Source organism: Corvus brachyrhynchos, unplaced genomic scaffold, assembly GCF_000691975.1.
Source record: "Corvus brachyrhynchos isolate BGI_N302 unplaced genomic scaffold, ASM69197v1 scaffold101, whole genome shotgun sequence".
NCBI lineage: Eukaryota > Metazoa > Chordata > Aves > Passeriformes > Corvidae > Corvus > Corvus brachyrhynchos.
The window spans coordinates 5,546,636-5,562,491 of NW_008237239.1; the positions used below are offsets into that span (position 1 = coordinate 5,546,636).

The window sequence follows — 15,856 nt, forward strand, 5'->3', positions numbered from 1 at the left end:
TCCCGCCTGCCAATCACTGCTGAAGTCAGGATTTGAGAGGGTAAGTGGAGTATTCATCAGCTCAAACAAGGTTATGTTTTCATTATGCTATCATCATCATCAACCCCAGAAATGACTACCTATTATTTGCAAAACGTTTTGATTTTTGATGGAACTGTATATTTGCTAAAACTCACTAATGTTCTAACATAAAGTAAATTCCACAGTTCTGTCTGGTGTGTGCTCAACTGACTGGGAATGAGGTAAATGACACAGCAAGCTGCATTTAGCTAAAATCAACCTGGTAAATCTCACCATATTTCCCAAACATAGCTTTAAAGTATTAATTCTCTGAGTCACATTCACTTTTTATAACAGGAAAAAAAGTGAACACTCTTAGAAAATGTTTTTCCTTGCCTTTTGGAAGTTCATTTTTTTCTGCTCAGTAAGAATTTTATCATAACTTCATGCCCCCACACTTCATGGTTTGTTACTTGGTCTATTACTCTCACATTTTACTTGATAAGGTCCTGCTTCCTATGATCTTAATTTCTGAGTTTTGATTCTTCACAGCTGCTGCTTTGAAGTCTTAGATAACATTCTGAGCATTGCGCACTGCTCCTGGTTTTAAACTTTTCATTCAGCTGCATACACAGCTCTGCTTCTCTCAAATAGCTTTTTCAATAAACTGTTATATCTAATATTCTAAAATGAATGTTTTGCTTTTAATCAGGGCAAAACTGTGGACTCTTTTCTTAAAATAAGCTAGTAACTTCTGTCGAAAGGTTTATCCTCATTTTCAGTCCTTTCTTCAAAGGAATTTAAGTCCGTTACTCAGTTCAGGAGGATTCTGAATCACTGTGTATTTCATATATTGCATGAACGGGAGGATTGATGTTCATACTTGTCTTTGTGCACTCTCTTTCACCACCATGTTTTATTTTGATCCAATCCTGTCCAGGACCAGGAAATGCAGCTGTCAGTAACTTCTTCCTTTGGATAATATGGAAGTGTGCTGGAATAGTACATATGTGTGTTGTGGAGTGGCTGTTAGCTGGAATCAAGCAGATATAAAACCTCAGGTTTTGCCCTTGCTTTCTCTCTTCAACACTTGATCTGCAAGAGTACATAGGAATCTGGACTGCAGGTGAACATCAGGTAAATGTGTCCCAACCTTTAGATCTTTAGTTATTAATATGAAAAATTTGGCCTTAATTTTCTTTTTTTCACTTTTTTTAAATGGATAAAAAAATGAGCAAGGACCTCATCTCACACACTGAGGTGAGAGTGTTGCCAATCTCAAGACAATAAGGATGTATGAATGGAGAGCTGAGGGCACCGTGGCTGGAGCAGTACTGCAGTTATTCACATTGCTTTCTCTCACTTGTGTGTGTTTTTTATGTGAAGAGTCCTAATCTTTTCACTCCTTAGCCCTTTCTGTGCAGTGTGCAGGGATGTGTCTATGGATATAAACATGTGGTTCTCCTGGAAGTTATTTACAACCATGTGAGAGGAACAGATGAGGTATACTTACAATTAGCACTTACAAATTGACACCTTGTCCAATTATACACGCCGAGTGATAAAGGAATGACAAACCTCTGCAAGCATTAATCTTCCTTCAGAGTCATGATATGGGGCAGAATTGTAATAACGAAATATCCTTATTATACAAAACTACTTACAGATATTAGCTGTGCCCTTAGGTATAGGCAGATAAGAACCTGGGCTCCACGGTCGGCCCTGGTAATTCTTCTTGCATTTTCCACAGTCTGGGCCCGTTGTGTTATGCTCACATTCACAAAGTAGTCTTTTGTTTTCTTCTTTACAGCCAGTAGCGTGAAGGTTGCACTTACACCTAATTTTAAAAGGCAAAAATAAAACAAAGTGGGATATTTAGAGGTGAGGTGAGTTTAAGCTCAAGTTTTAGAAAAGCGTGTCCTATGGCAACCACTCGATTTATGTGTTGTGCCTGCAGTATTGTTCTACCATGAAAGCATGACATGACAACACATCACTGCAAAGAGCAAGTTGCAGGATCTTCAGCTCACACAGGTCTAAAAGCAGAAACGTCACCAAGACTCCAAGATGCTGAATCTTTTCTTGTGTTCACTAATGCAGCTCCACTGAGAGCAACTAAATGATTAATAATTTTTACTATAGACAGGTCTATAATCTTTCAAAAATTCAAGAGTTACTATTCTCAGGAATAAAACAAGTCCTCTGCTTATGTCCTTACGGAATCTGATCCAAATTAAGGTCCAAATTGGGCCCTGGGAGCCTGAGAAAACAGACTTCATTTAAATATCCTCTGTAATGCCACACTTCAGTAGCAGGAAAGCTCACTATAATGGTGTCTTGCCGTTCTTGTTCAGCAAGTACTGTCTTGTTCAGAAAGGAAATTTCTTTTCCTGCTTTAATTCAATATAGCTGTAGTAGCTGAAGGTCAGACAAAATATTTTGGTAGGCACATTTAATTTTACTTGGGAAAGAAACCTAATTGAGCCTTGTGACAAAATCATTAGATAAACCAGATTCTGCATCTGGTCTTAGAACAATTGTATTTTCCTTGAATTTCCGTCTTTTCCTGAAACTAGGACACTTACAGAATGGGAAGTGAGTTTTATGAACAGTAAGGTATTTTCACCTCTTTCCATCCCTTTCCAACAGATGTCAAAACCAGCTAAAGTCTATTCCTGTTTGGGGCTGGAGAGAAAACCAGTATTTAATGACCTTTCCTGTTTGTTTTCCTAATGACTGTACATCTAGTTATTTACAGGGTTCTCATGTGGGCATTTGTCACCTGTTCCATGCAGTGACCAATAATTAGAGCAAAACATCACACAGAATGGCCAAGTGCAAATTAACAGCTGTCAAGCTGACCTCCATTTGGAAGGAATATGACCTGAAGCAATTGGCCACATACATATATATCCCCAGGGTAAAAGAAGCTTGCAGTTGTCATAAGTAGCTGTTGGAGAAAACCCACAAGAATATGTAATACAGTAGATGGTGGAGCATTCTCCTCAGTGCTAGGAATTGCTGTTATTTGAGCAATGCTCATTCTAAAGAGAAACAGGTTCAACACCTTTGAAATTGAAATTACCAAAATGTATTCAATATGCTGGACAAGAGAAAGAGAGTAATTTTTACACAATTTCCAAAATATCAGTGCTTGAAGAGTAAATGAATTGTGAATTTTCAGTGACTAGCCACTGCAGAATGGAAGATGCCTGTCTGAGCATCAGTGGATGACATCTGCCTATTCACTAGACATTGAACATTTTGGTAAAGGGTACACTATTAGAAAAAGCCATGGCTTGTTTTACTGTCTACAGGAATATGAAACTGGAAGACTCCAAACAGGAGACATATACAGTAAGAACAAGACTAAAAAATAGAGGAGAAAAGCAGGAGAGACTGTCGAGTAACTAGAACAAATTAGAGAGAGGAAGAGACTGGATTTCTGTCAGGAGGAGATTTCTGTTTTATTGTAGGGACTCATCAGTGTCAGAGGCAGCAAACTGATCTAGGCAAGAAGAAAAAAAAGGTTGATTCTGAGGGAAAGCTGTAGTACTTAGTGCTCTGACAGGGTGCTGCAGACTTGTCGGGAAATGAGGTGGGGAAGATAAAGGTATGTCCATCTGCTTATTGGTGTAAATATGCACAGATCTTTTAACCTGAAAATAAAGAACCGTTGTGTCACAAAACCTTGTGCAAAATCTCTTTGCACTTCTTAGATGCTGTGCTTGTCATATGTTCCTGAGGAGAGACTGACCCTTCCTTAGTTTTTCTTGCATGGGTAAAAGTCTTGGGTGGACTCTGGCCTTCTCCATCTCCTCTGCTTCTATGCCTCTTCATACTATATATATATATATATGCAAAACATATGCATATATTTATATGTATGGATGCATACATGCACACACAATGCAGTATAATCTCACTATTTCCTTTTACTGCCCACTTTCCCTAATCCCACAGTGTCCCACCTCTTTACAGGCTGTCTCCTCTCTTTCCTTGTTCCCCGGGCAAGAGAGCATGGGCAGCACAGCTCTGCTGCCTGTTCTGGTGCCCAGTTTTTTCATTTCTTAGGGCAAGATTGGTGCAGAGGAAATGCTTCTCAGCCCAAGGTGCTGCAGCACACCCACACCGGGCAGCTGTTCCGGGGTGCACATGGCAGCTCCAGCAGTGGGCAGGGTTCTGCACAAGGCATCTTGTGTGACTTCAGCCACCAAGGCCCACCAGACAGAGAGAATGGGACATCCTGGAGGGCTGTGTTTGGACCAGATACCGGCAGCTTTGCATGAAAACAGCAATGTGCATTTTCTTCTAGAAGTAGCTGGCAACCTCCTGTCAAATTTTAAAACCCTATTAACTGAGATTTAAAACCAACAGCCCCCATACGGGCATTCAGACTAAACACACACAAAATAGACAAAGTAGGGACATTTTAGCCACTTAGCTTCCTAAATGGCAGAATTGCTAAATGGCTTTTCTTGTCCTAAACCAGTAGAATAATCAAAAATTCATTCAATCAATGCCTTTATGGAAATCAACTTATTTATATGCTTTATATGTATTTTTGAAAGCTTTCCTAGCAGAATTACCCAGAATTCTTAAAAGAAAATTCCAAGTAATAATAAAAAACTGAAAAAAACCCCCCCAAACCAAACCCCAAAACCCCTCCACACAAAAAAAAAAAAAAAAAAAAAAAAAACTCTGCAAAGAGGGATTATTAAATGCAGAGAGCAGAGCCAAGAGCTCTTTTTCCAAGGGCATCCCATGAAAGTAGCATGACAGTGTAAAACCCCCCACAAAAAAAAAAAAAAAAAAAAAAAAAAAAGCAGTGGGAAGAGACTGTAGCCTTCTAGGAGTATGATTTAAAGAGAATAAGAGAAACAATAAATTTGATCACTGAGAAAAAATAAAGGGCTGATCTAGAGCTTTTCTGGGCAGAGGACAGTCCAAATCTAATGTTAATAACAGCAAAAAAAGAGCCAACAATGGTTAATTTCCAAAGAATCCTCAGAATACTTCAAATTTAGCTGTGTACACTTTCTAAGGAGAAGAAGGTATGGAACAAATGTGGTCATTATATTTTACTACTAGACTAGCTAAAAATTAAGGTTAAAAATATATTAAAAATGTCAGATTTGACTTACTGAGAATTAGTTATACTAGGCACAAAAAAAAATTTTTAAAAAACCCCCTAAACCCAAACCACAAAAGATCAGATAATGTGTGGTAAAACTTTGCCTTCTTAGTGTATAGAGAACAGAAATGTTGGGTTTGGCTCATGATTATCAGTGTTATACAAGTATGAAATAATCTGTAGATAATAAAATCTGAAGAGATTGAACTGAAAGTCTTGTTGATGTCAGAAACTGTATATAAGGAGTAAAAGAGTGGAAGCATAAGTAAAATAAGACATTCAGAAGACTAAACCAGAGGCTCTGATCCTGCATTTTTTTTTGTTGAAGCCACTTGACAGATCTTGAAGAGATTGATCATGATTTCCACTGCAAATCAAGGATGTAGCTCAATAGTGAATGTGTGTAAAATGCAGGCAGTGCTAAAACTGCAAGAGAATAAAAAGCATCTGTAGAAAGCAAACTGCAGGGCTCCGTGTCTGGGGAAAACCAAGCCAATATCAAAATCTATGGTGTATGTGGAGAGAGAAACAGGGAAATAATATTTCATATGCTTTTATCTTTTTAGGAAGGCTGCACCAGGAATTGGGCAGTCTGTCCCAGGGACCTCATCAGAGTGTACATATGCACAGTCTCAGAGACTTCTGCAAAGAGAAATGCCTGTTGTGCTTGAGGGACAGACTTCTCTGGATGACTGAAAGAGGTAAATGAGCGTAGCGGGGCTGAGAGATGACTAGAGTACAATAAAAAGCTGCTTCTATTTGCAGGATAGGCAGTAAGGGAAATAGAAATATTTAGGGTTACAGAAAGAAGGCTATTTTGGTAAAAGTAGCACCCAGACGGACCATGAGAGAAGCACTCTTGCAACGAGATACATTGGATTGTCAGCGGTGTGAAAACAAAGCAGCAGAGTCTGAACCTTTGGAACTTCAGCTGTCAATAAGCTGAGCACCACTGATGGGGGAGCTGACTTGTGCTCCCAGCAGATCACTGTCAAGATGTGCATATCAGCTTCCCACGGAGGATATCCAAATGGATCTCTTTCTTATGGAAGATTACCTTTCTTTTCTACTCCAGAGGTAAGGAAATATTTTGTTACTGTATATGAATATCCATGGTGATAAATTATTTCTGAAAATCCTAGGTCCCATTTGTAATTTCATTAAACACTTGCTTTGAAGGCTGTTCCTAGCTATTACTGCTTTCAATCTGAGATATTAACAAAAGGTCTAATTACATTTACATACAAAACACATTCAACACAACATTTCCCATAGCCTGTGTTGACGCTTCCGTTAGCAGAATGTGGTTGCTTTGGCTGCTTGTATAAGAATGGAAAAGATCTCAAAACCTAAAAAACTGGTTCCACCTCCTGTGTACCGAGTTCCATATTATCCATAGTTATTCCATGCCTGTCTAGTTTCTTGAAATCCAAAGAAGAAAGTTCAAGTCCTGTACAGGGTATTATGTACACACACCCAGAAATGCAATTACTGGGTAGCAGTGGGTGGGTAGCAGCTGCTGGCACACCAAGTGGGTTTGTCTGTGCAGAGAAGGGATGACAGAGGGAGCTGTAATCAGTACAGAAGGTTTGAGAGCACAGGTTAAGGTCTGGTGAACAGAAGAGGATCTGTGCTGCAGCCTCTTCACTGCACTGGCAAACAGCTTAAGGGCAGAATTTCATGTAAGGACACATCAAATGTTAAGGGCAAAGTGCAGTTCTGAGATACAGTACATGCTCACTGTAAATGGCACTGCTGAGGTCTAATGCTTGTACGACTTTACAGAGAATGACTGAAGTCCATGATTACAAATATCAACAAATCCATGGACAATTAGGTCACGTACGGAGAGATGTGGGCCTTGAAATGGCTTTCTACCTGAAGGGAAAAGCTGTCTGCCATTTATATCTGGTGACAGTTTTTGCAGACTTTTTTTGTTATTGCTCCTGGTGGAGCAGCTCTGTCAGTTCTGAGCTTGTGGAAGTGAATGCCATGGCCCCACACTACTTGTCTGTATTTGGAAACTTCCACCCTGATGTTTCTGCAGCACAGTGAATATCCATCTTTGCAGTTCAGCCTGTGCGGACTCTCCCTGCTAAGCAGCCTGGTTATACCACATGCAAGAACACATTTCCCTCAACGTGCAAATTCAATTTTGAATCACTGGAGATTGATATTGCTGTCCAATGCTATAAACCCTAATTGTGTGGGAGAAAAAATTTGTTTTTCTGACCACTCATCTCTGACAGACTCATTATTTTGTCATAAAGCAATTGAAATGATATTTTTGGCAGTTACATAAGGCCCAGGAGCGCTCTGGCACACTGAAGGAGCAGTGCTGTTGTAGTGGGAAGCCCTGGGTGCACTGTGCTCCTCACAGACTCTATTTACATAGAGACAAGTGACATTAAAATGCTGTAAATATCACTAAGGTAATTGCTAATAGCGTGCTGACGCTCTCGCAGGGGAGTGACAACCAACAGACTGGGGGCACGTGAGGGGATCCTTGATGTTCACGAGATCATTCATGAGAAAGAAAGACAAGAGAAGCTCTTTGATACATTTTTAACGACTAGCCATATGTTCCTCACTTAGATACATCTTTGAATCATTCTAGGTCATCGCCAAAGTTTAGAAGATTAACTTGAAACCAACTTGGAAGCCTTCTGCACAGACTCTTCACTTTTGCATGCCACGAGTCGGCTCCCTGCTCCCAGGTAAGCAAAGCCTGAACTTGCAGAGGAGTTGGCGTGTTTGCTCTTCACATTACTGCCTACACAACGTAAAATACCATCCCCACACAGTTTTAATTAGGCATTTTAAAACACTGTTGGCAATGCTGGGAGCCTTAGTCAGCTCCCCAGTGCTAGCAACTACTTCCAGCACCTTGTTACAGTTGTCCTACAGGACTTGGCTGCGTTTATGATGACATCAAACATGTTAAGGCTGTCATCTACATTATGCCTCTCAAGCTTACTAATGACCTTGAGGCAGCTTCACCAGGGAGATTTAGTTTTCTAATGTACTGTAGACAAAGATGAAAATCCCACATTACAAATACATTTGAAGTGATACCTCAGCCAGGAAGGAGGATGAGATATAAGTTGAGAAAGCAACAGTCAAATTATAAACACCTTTAAAATATACCATGAAATCTTTTGAAACTGAATCATTATCTTTCAGGTTTAAAAAAATTTTTTTTTTTACTCTTTATGAGACAAATTTATCATAAGTTGAGAAATTATATGTACAGGTAAGTTACAAAACCCTTGCACCATTGAGTGTATGAGGTAAACATCATTACTTAGGTAAGTCTGGTTATTCTTTAATTTTCTCTGACAAGTGAACACGTTTTCATTGAGGCTCATGGTCTCAGAAACACCATGTCTGCTGGATATTATTATTCATTATATTGTAAGATTTTTCCATGTCATGTCAAAACCCCAATGTGTGCTGGTCCTTATCCTAATCTCCTAAACTTAATGGATTTTGCAGGGATAAAACAAGTATAAAGGATACTGTTGTGAAGAAATAAAATGACTGCTGGCCAATTTATTTCTGTGGGGATGCAGCAGACACACTTACATAAAAGTGGCAACGAGATAATTACTGCAATCTTGGCTACCAGTGTTCACTGTAAGGACTACCTGTCTGAAGAAGTTCTGAGCTAAAAGGGTCAAAAACACCTAAGGACAGTTGACAATCAGAAAATGGCATGGATTGCTGCATGCAAGTAGGTCTGCTGAACACATGTGCCAGCTCACATGAAGCAAAAAAGTAACTTCTATTTTCTATTCATATTTTTTTGAGTCATATGAATATCTCAGGTCCACACTGCTGTATGGAATTGAAATCCAAAGAGGGCACTGCATCTTTTTCTGGACATTAGGAATAAGACCCCTGTGGTCTGGTGGTAAAATGTAGCCACTGTAGTGTGAGTAATGAAATGAGAGTCCTTTTTTTCATGTGTTTATTTCTGGAAATGCATTTGGTCACCAGTTTTTTCTCCTGTCCTTTTCCCTGAATTTATCTAATACATCATAATCTCTCACTGAAAAAAAAGATTCCTTTGTGGAATAGGGCTACATCAATAATAAGGGATAAACAAATTCAATAATAACAAATATAACTTTGTATAGGTAAATATATTATTCTTTCATTTGCAAAGCAAGGACTAATGTTGGATCAGGTTTTTAAGCTTCTTAAATCTGTAAGTAGCTTTGTGGTTAGAAAAGAAGTTTAACCTGTGCTCAGTAATCCTGCTGCACCTTAGTACCTTAGAATCCAGAGATTTACAGAAGCCTCTTCAACTTTATTCTTTACTGTTTCATTTTCACTGCAAAATTTGGGAGGAAATTGAATTAGATTCCCACAGGCAGTATGGAAAATTGGGGAAAATAGCTTCTTATTCTCCCTCAGCTGAATATAATGTATCTAGCGGGGAACAGCAAAGCCGAGGCACAGAGAGCAGGTTTGCTTTGCTTTCTCAGTGGCCTACTTCCAAGCACTTTGGAGAGCTTGAAATTAAAAAAGAAAACAAAGTCCAAAAGGGCAGCATAATTCCCTTTCCCACAGTCTCAAGGCTCACAGAAAGCTTGCAGGGCATGGAATTGCCCACTGTTTGCATTAAGCCAACCCAACAATACGAGTACACAAGTGCTGAATTTAAATATTAATGTGTTTATAAGATTTACTGTGTTCACATGCTAGTAAACATTTATATATACTGTCAAGTAAATGCTGGCCATACAAACAACTACAGGATCCCTACTGATCAATTTATATCTCAACCTGTATTTGATTAAGATTGATTATTATCTGATAGATGCATACTGTCTTGCTCTAGAAGCAAAATACCGAGGCAGGTCCTTCTGGCTTTGCTTCTCCTTTTCTCTTGCCCCTTGCAGACACAGGGCCACAAGTTACCATACCTTGCCAAATAAACTGTAAATGTTTCTGAAATGCAGTAGTTTACCAGATGACAGCCTTCCAGACAAACAGAGGCAACTGAAAATGTTGCAGCCTAGACCAACAGCACTCATCACAAGCACAGAAAGGAGGAGGCAGTAACCTGAGCAAACACCTCAGTAGTTAAGCATTTATAACTGTTCTGATTTTGTGGCTGGATAAAAAATGTCACTGACCAACAGATATGAATATATTCAGGCTTTCTTCAGTCTCTTAGATCCAAAGTGTAAAAATAATCCACTGATGCTTATGTCTAGTAGAACAGAATGGCTAATTCTGAGTTATTTCAGTTTACCACATTAAAAATTACCTATCCTTAATATTAAATACTTTAATAAACTTAGCCAAGTGGAATGGACACATGCTTTTTCTAACTTTGATTCCATATTCTCTAAGTGTTGAAGTGGAAATAAATGTCTGAAAATATAGCTGCTGTTAGCTGCTGTAGAGAACTAACTTGCATTCCCTTCCTAAACATTCATTTTTGCTTTTTTGTTTCAGAGGTATTAGTGTTTATGGAAATGTGTCAATAAAGAAAGTGATTATAAAATCTGCTAGTTTGCCAGCAGCGTGTTCTGCAAATACTTTCACTGGTGAACACGCTCTGTCAGATTCTTAGCCGATGTAAATCCATCTGGATGCTGTAGATTCAGTGAATTTATGTTCGTTCACACTGCCTGAAATGAAGCCTAATTTGTTTCCAGCTTTCATTCATATTATCCTAGGCTTGGCGGCTGTATTTTTTAAATAGATAATGACAGATAATCTTTTTATAATTTTCAGTGTCTGGTGCAAGACCTTGATTAATGATGGGATGGAAACTGGGAGCCAGTGGAGGATAAGGAGCCAAGGTGTGATGTGCTTAGGGACAGAACTGCTGACAAGGCAGGATGCCAGTACTCCACATCGTTTCCATGCATCTATTTTGCTCTAATCTTTAACCTCAGAAATAGGAAGCTGTTCTTACCTACATGAAGGATGCCAAATGGGAACAAAGGCAGTCATGTCTCTCCCATGCTTGATCTTCATCTTCACAAGAGGAAGCCAAACCTCTTGTGAAGATGAAGATCAAGCATGACAGTTTCTTCCAGTGCTGCCAACTGATCATTTAACACTAGTGATTGTTTTGGTAGATTCCCAGACTACCAACCAAGAACTGAGAAAAAGCAGCTGATGGGTGCAAGACCTTGATTAATGATGGGATGGAAACTGGGAGCCAGTGGAGGATAAGGAGCCAAGGTGTGATGTGCTTAGGGACAGAACTGCTGACAAGGCAGGATGCCAGTACTCCACATCGTTTCCATGCATCTATTTTGCTCTAATCTTTAACCTCAGAAATAGGAAGCTGTTCTTACCTACATGAAGGATGCCAAATGGGAACAAAGGCAGTCATGTCTCTCCCATGCTTGATCTTCATCTTCACAAGAGGAAGCCAAACCTCTTGTGAAGATGAAGATCAAGCATGACAGTTTCTTCCAGTGCTGCCAACTGGTCATTTAACACTAGTGATTGTTTTGGTAGATTCCCAGACTACCAACCAAGAACTGAGAAAAAGCAGCTGATGTAAACTCTAAGGGCATCAGTGTTACAATTAGTTTTGCTTTTTCTTTCTCTCCCACTCGAAAATTTTGTTCTTTCTCACTGGAATCCCTTTGGTCTCACCTACTGAGTTGCTGTACTTCACACAGCAATTGATGTCTTGATACAGGGATGGGATGACAGGGCAGAGGGGGAAGCAGGTGTTGCAGAGGTACTACACTGCTCAGGTGTTCTGAGTTGTTATGATGTATCTCCTGTTTTTATTGGTTTGCTCTAAATATAAAGAAAAACTTGGAGATGCTAAAAACCTGAATAGCCTCAGCTCCCCTTAGTGTTATATATCAGAGAGGCAAGTGGCACTGGGACAAGAATCCATCTCTCTCACCCAGCTGGAATAACACAGTCTGCTTGGCAGTACCGTGCTGTTATCTGTCAGTGCAAAGAAGTTAAGGAGCAAGTTATCTGAGATTTGACAACTGCTTATTGCCATCAGGACATTAAGAAAGAAAAGCTTTTGGTATTTTAAATTTTTTGGTGCTGTCCAATGTCCTTCTTAGCCAGTCTTAGTTTGCCATCCATCATTGAGCAGTTAGTCATTATCAACAAGTCAATAGACATGAAAAGACACCCAAAAACCACGCTCATGTTAACCATGATAATACTACCAGGCAGAATGTAACCACTGTATTGCAGCAATTGTAAAAGTCCGTACCACAACCTACTAGACTGTTAAGACTGTGGCTCACAAACCTCGGATGAAAGGTGCAGCAATATATCACTGCAAAGTTTTATAGTTTACAAATTTAGAGAGAGAAGTTAAGAAATCTTTAGGAGTCACTTTTTCTTCTCTTTTTTCCTGATACAAATCTGAACACTAGATTTGAAACTCCCGGCATTGTGCTAATGTGCATCACCACTATTAAGTTTATTAAGAAATCCATTGTTCTGGGTTTAATTTAATTAGTAAGTACCAGTCTTACGTCTGCTCAGCAGCACTCCCAAGAAAGATGCTCTGAGATGCTAGTTATTGCACCAAACTTCCTGTCTTTATTTGTAAGTAGTATTTCACAGCATCAGCTGCCAGCTGGTCCCAAATTCTTTTTCCCAGCACAACACTGAAAAGAAACAATTTGTTGTGTGGGAGGTCATTTGTTGTGTGGTCATTAAATTACCATCCAAGTGGACATGGTTTACAATACCATTCAGTAATGTTATTTAACTATCTGCAATGGGAGAAATTTTATTCTTGCATGCAGTAATACCCCAAGTGAGCTGTTACAAATTTGTCTCTATGATTGATGCAGGACAGACCTGGCTGAAGCAGAAATATCTTTACTAGCTTAGAAAAAGACTCAGGGCGTAGCACCTATTGTGTCACAGTAGGGAATAAAGTATATTTTGTCAAGAGAGCAGTGTTTCTGCTACATGAGAAACAAGCAAGGTTAATTTCATACTGATTTTGGTAACCTTTGGGGGACTTTAATAGAGAGAAAAGCAGCATAAAGATATCCATGGTGCGCAGAGAATTCAACACCAGGGAAACCAGCTCTGTGAAGCCGTACATCTGCTGCTCTTTTAAAAAGGTTTCAAAGCACTTCTGTTTAAGAGACCTCCCAAGGACTCATTTAAAAGCTCAAATGTGTCCCCAGTAGTCACTGCTGTGAATGGTATATATGGGAGACTGGGTATGGGCTGCAACTGGCTGCCTCCAAGGGAGAGAAGATACGCCTTGTGCTGCTCCAAGGAGGAGCACAAGGATGGAGGAGCACAAGCAGGAGGAGCAGTGGATGTCCTGGGCTCACTGCTGTCCTCGCTGGCAGAACCTCTGCACCCCCGGCAGCTGCAGAGCTGGGAGGGCAGCACCCCTGCATGTAGGCACAGAAGGGGTGCAGAATAGCCCACCACACACACACTGGCTTTTGGACACCAGGGAGCACCTGGAAAGGTGAGACCTCTGATAGCTTAAATGCAATGAATAGCTAGGTCCTGCTCCTACTGCATCAGTAACAAGAAAGGTTTTCCTGTGGGTGCTGCTATCAGGATTCAGTGAGAAACCTCCCCTTCTCATTCTCTGCCAGGCATCTGTTATGACCAGCTCTGCTTTAAAGCCCTCTTGTTATGTTTATGTCTGTAGGTGAGGGGATTTTACAAATCAGAAAGTCCTGAGGAGACTTTCACCTCCTGTCCAAACAAACACAAAGACCAGGGAAGAATTTTTTTCCAAGAGGAAGATAAGAAGATGAGTTATATTGGGAAAAAAGTGAACACACAGCAGAATCATTTAGGGAGCCTGTCTAACCCTGCCAGAGGTACTGGTTCAACCCAGCTTGTGGCAGCTCCTATGGCTGCCCTGAGTGGCCAGGAGCCATGCAGGATGTGCAAGGATATGGAGCCGGAGCAAGGGAAAGGAGCCAGCAGGAAAGCTTCAGCAGTTAATCAGGAGACTTCTCTTTGAAAACAGCCAGAAAGAAGCCAGACTTTTCTCCAACGATAAAAGGTCTATTGAACATATCCTTGGTTTTTTGCTATGTATGTTGGCCACCTTTGCTTTAGGTGAACCACCAATACACACAACCAGCAATAAAGCACACCAAAAAACAAAGGCTAAGTTGTCTTTCCAGTTAAGTTCTGTTAATATTACATATGACCTAACAGTCCCTGAAAAGCCCAGGATGTAAGTGCTTTAAACAGACAAAATTAGATTTCCTTTCTTTTATCTCTCTTGTTTTACAGGAGATGTATTGGGAAAAGGTAAAGAAACATTGATAAAAACACTCTTATTTTCAATATCACCATGAGATGCCTAGGCACTGTTTGGCCATTTAGAAAAACCGCTGGGGTAAGTGAGGGCGTAAGTAGAAATGTAATTCAGGTGGTTGCCTTTTGAGACTTCTGAGAATCCAGACATGAAAACTTTTGGCATATGATTTAGTGGCCTGTCCTCTTACTGGATATTTTAAAATGATAAATATCTAAAATATTTTTGAATTGTGCAGACACAGCCTATCCAAAAACTAATGCTTGATTCTGAAAACTAGCTTAACATTTCTCTTTTCAGGCTTATACCTTCACCTCATCCGCACAGAAGCCACTGCTCAAGGTTTAGCGCTGCAACCACTTTGAAAGGGACCTTTTTACCTAGGTAAACTGTGTCCTGCTGTTCCCCACCCATGGTTTGCTGTTCTGCTGGTTGTTGCTGATATTACCGCTAGGTGTTACTGAATTTAAGGCTTTGGAATGCCCTCTCTCCCTGTGCAGCACTGCCGTGCTTCCCAGAGCGAGGAGCACCAGGCACACGGCCACTGCTCTCTGCTGGGTCCTGCTGCTGCCTCTGCTTCATGAGGGCAAAGGAGAACAAGGTGCTTAGTGTGAGGGCAGGTTAACCGATCTCTTTTTGAAAAACCATGTTGCTGAACTTGAACTTTTAAGGATAATTATAAGGCAGCTCTGTTCTTTTCTGGGCTGTGTTCTGGGGTATTCATGATTAAACCAGCAAAGCTGAGGGTGCTTAATGACCTGTTCAGAGCAAGTCAGGCTGAGTAAAGATTTCAAAAGTGGTTTTGTCCTGGTGTTTTCTTGTGTTTCATTAAGGTTGACTTTTAAAATGCTTAGGCTTCACAGATCCATCTAAAATAATTGGGAATTGGTAGCTGCTTATTATCAAAGCAGACACTTCCAATCCACTTTAAAATACATACAGCTTTTACTGTTCCTCTTTTGCGTTGTTTTCTTTTCGTTTTTCATCTCGATTGGAGGTCATAACTTGAAAGAGAAAAGTGAAAAAACAAAACAACATTTCTCAGTGTTTATCACGCTAGCCTCAATTTTTTAACTTCCAAATTCCACACAATATAAGCTCTTTTTCACAGAATAATTCCCTCTGGAATGATTATGATAAGAATTATTTGCCAGTAGTGCAGTTGCAAGTAATTGATTTTTCAGTTCACTGACTGAACAGAAAAAAAATGGGGGAAAAATAATTCGTGTCAAATGTGTAGTTTTATTTTCAGATTTTAAATCCCAATTTAGAATTTTTTTTGGACAATTTTAAAATAAAAATATTTCCAAAGGAAAAATTGTGCCTTTTTAGAGTTTTCAGAAAAATTACTCAAAAGTATTTATTAATGTGGGTTAAATTCTGAAGATACTTTCAGCCATCATGGACAGAAATTTCTTCTGTGAATAATTTATACTTCAAAAATACTAATCCTTTCT

General features: G+C 39.7%; 1 protein-coding gene and 1 long non-coding RNA gene across 2 annotated transcripts in view; one reads left to right on the forward strand and one right to left on the reverse strand.

Moving 5' to 3' along the window:
* NTNG1 (netrin G1) overlaps positions 1–15,856 on the reverse strand; it is a 151,426-nt gene that overhangs the window by 55,790 nt on the left and 79,780 nt on the right. The window contains exon 4 of the mRNA XM_017729585.1: positions 1,665–1,837. Coding sequence (XP_017585074.1) covers positions 1,665–1,837 — 173 coding nt within the window. The remainder of the gene's footprint in view (positions 1–1,664; positions 1,838–15,856) is intronic.
* On the forward strand, positions 4,882–11,173 carry LOC108445567. Its single transcript, XR_001860466.1, has 3 exons — positions 4,882–6,211; positions 7,752–7,851; positions 8,630–11,173. It is a non-coding gene; the product is annotated as an uncharacterized LOC108445567 (long non-coding RNA).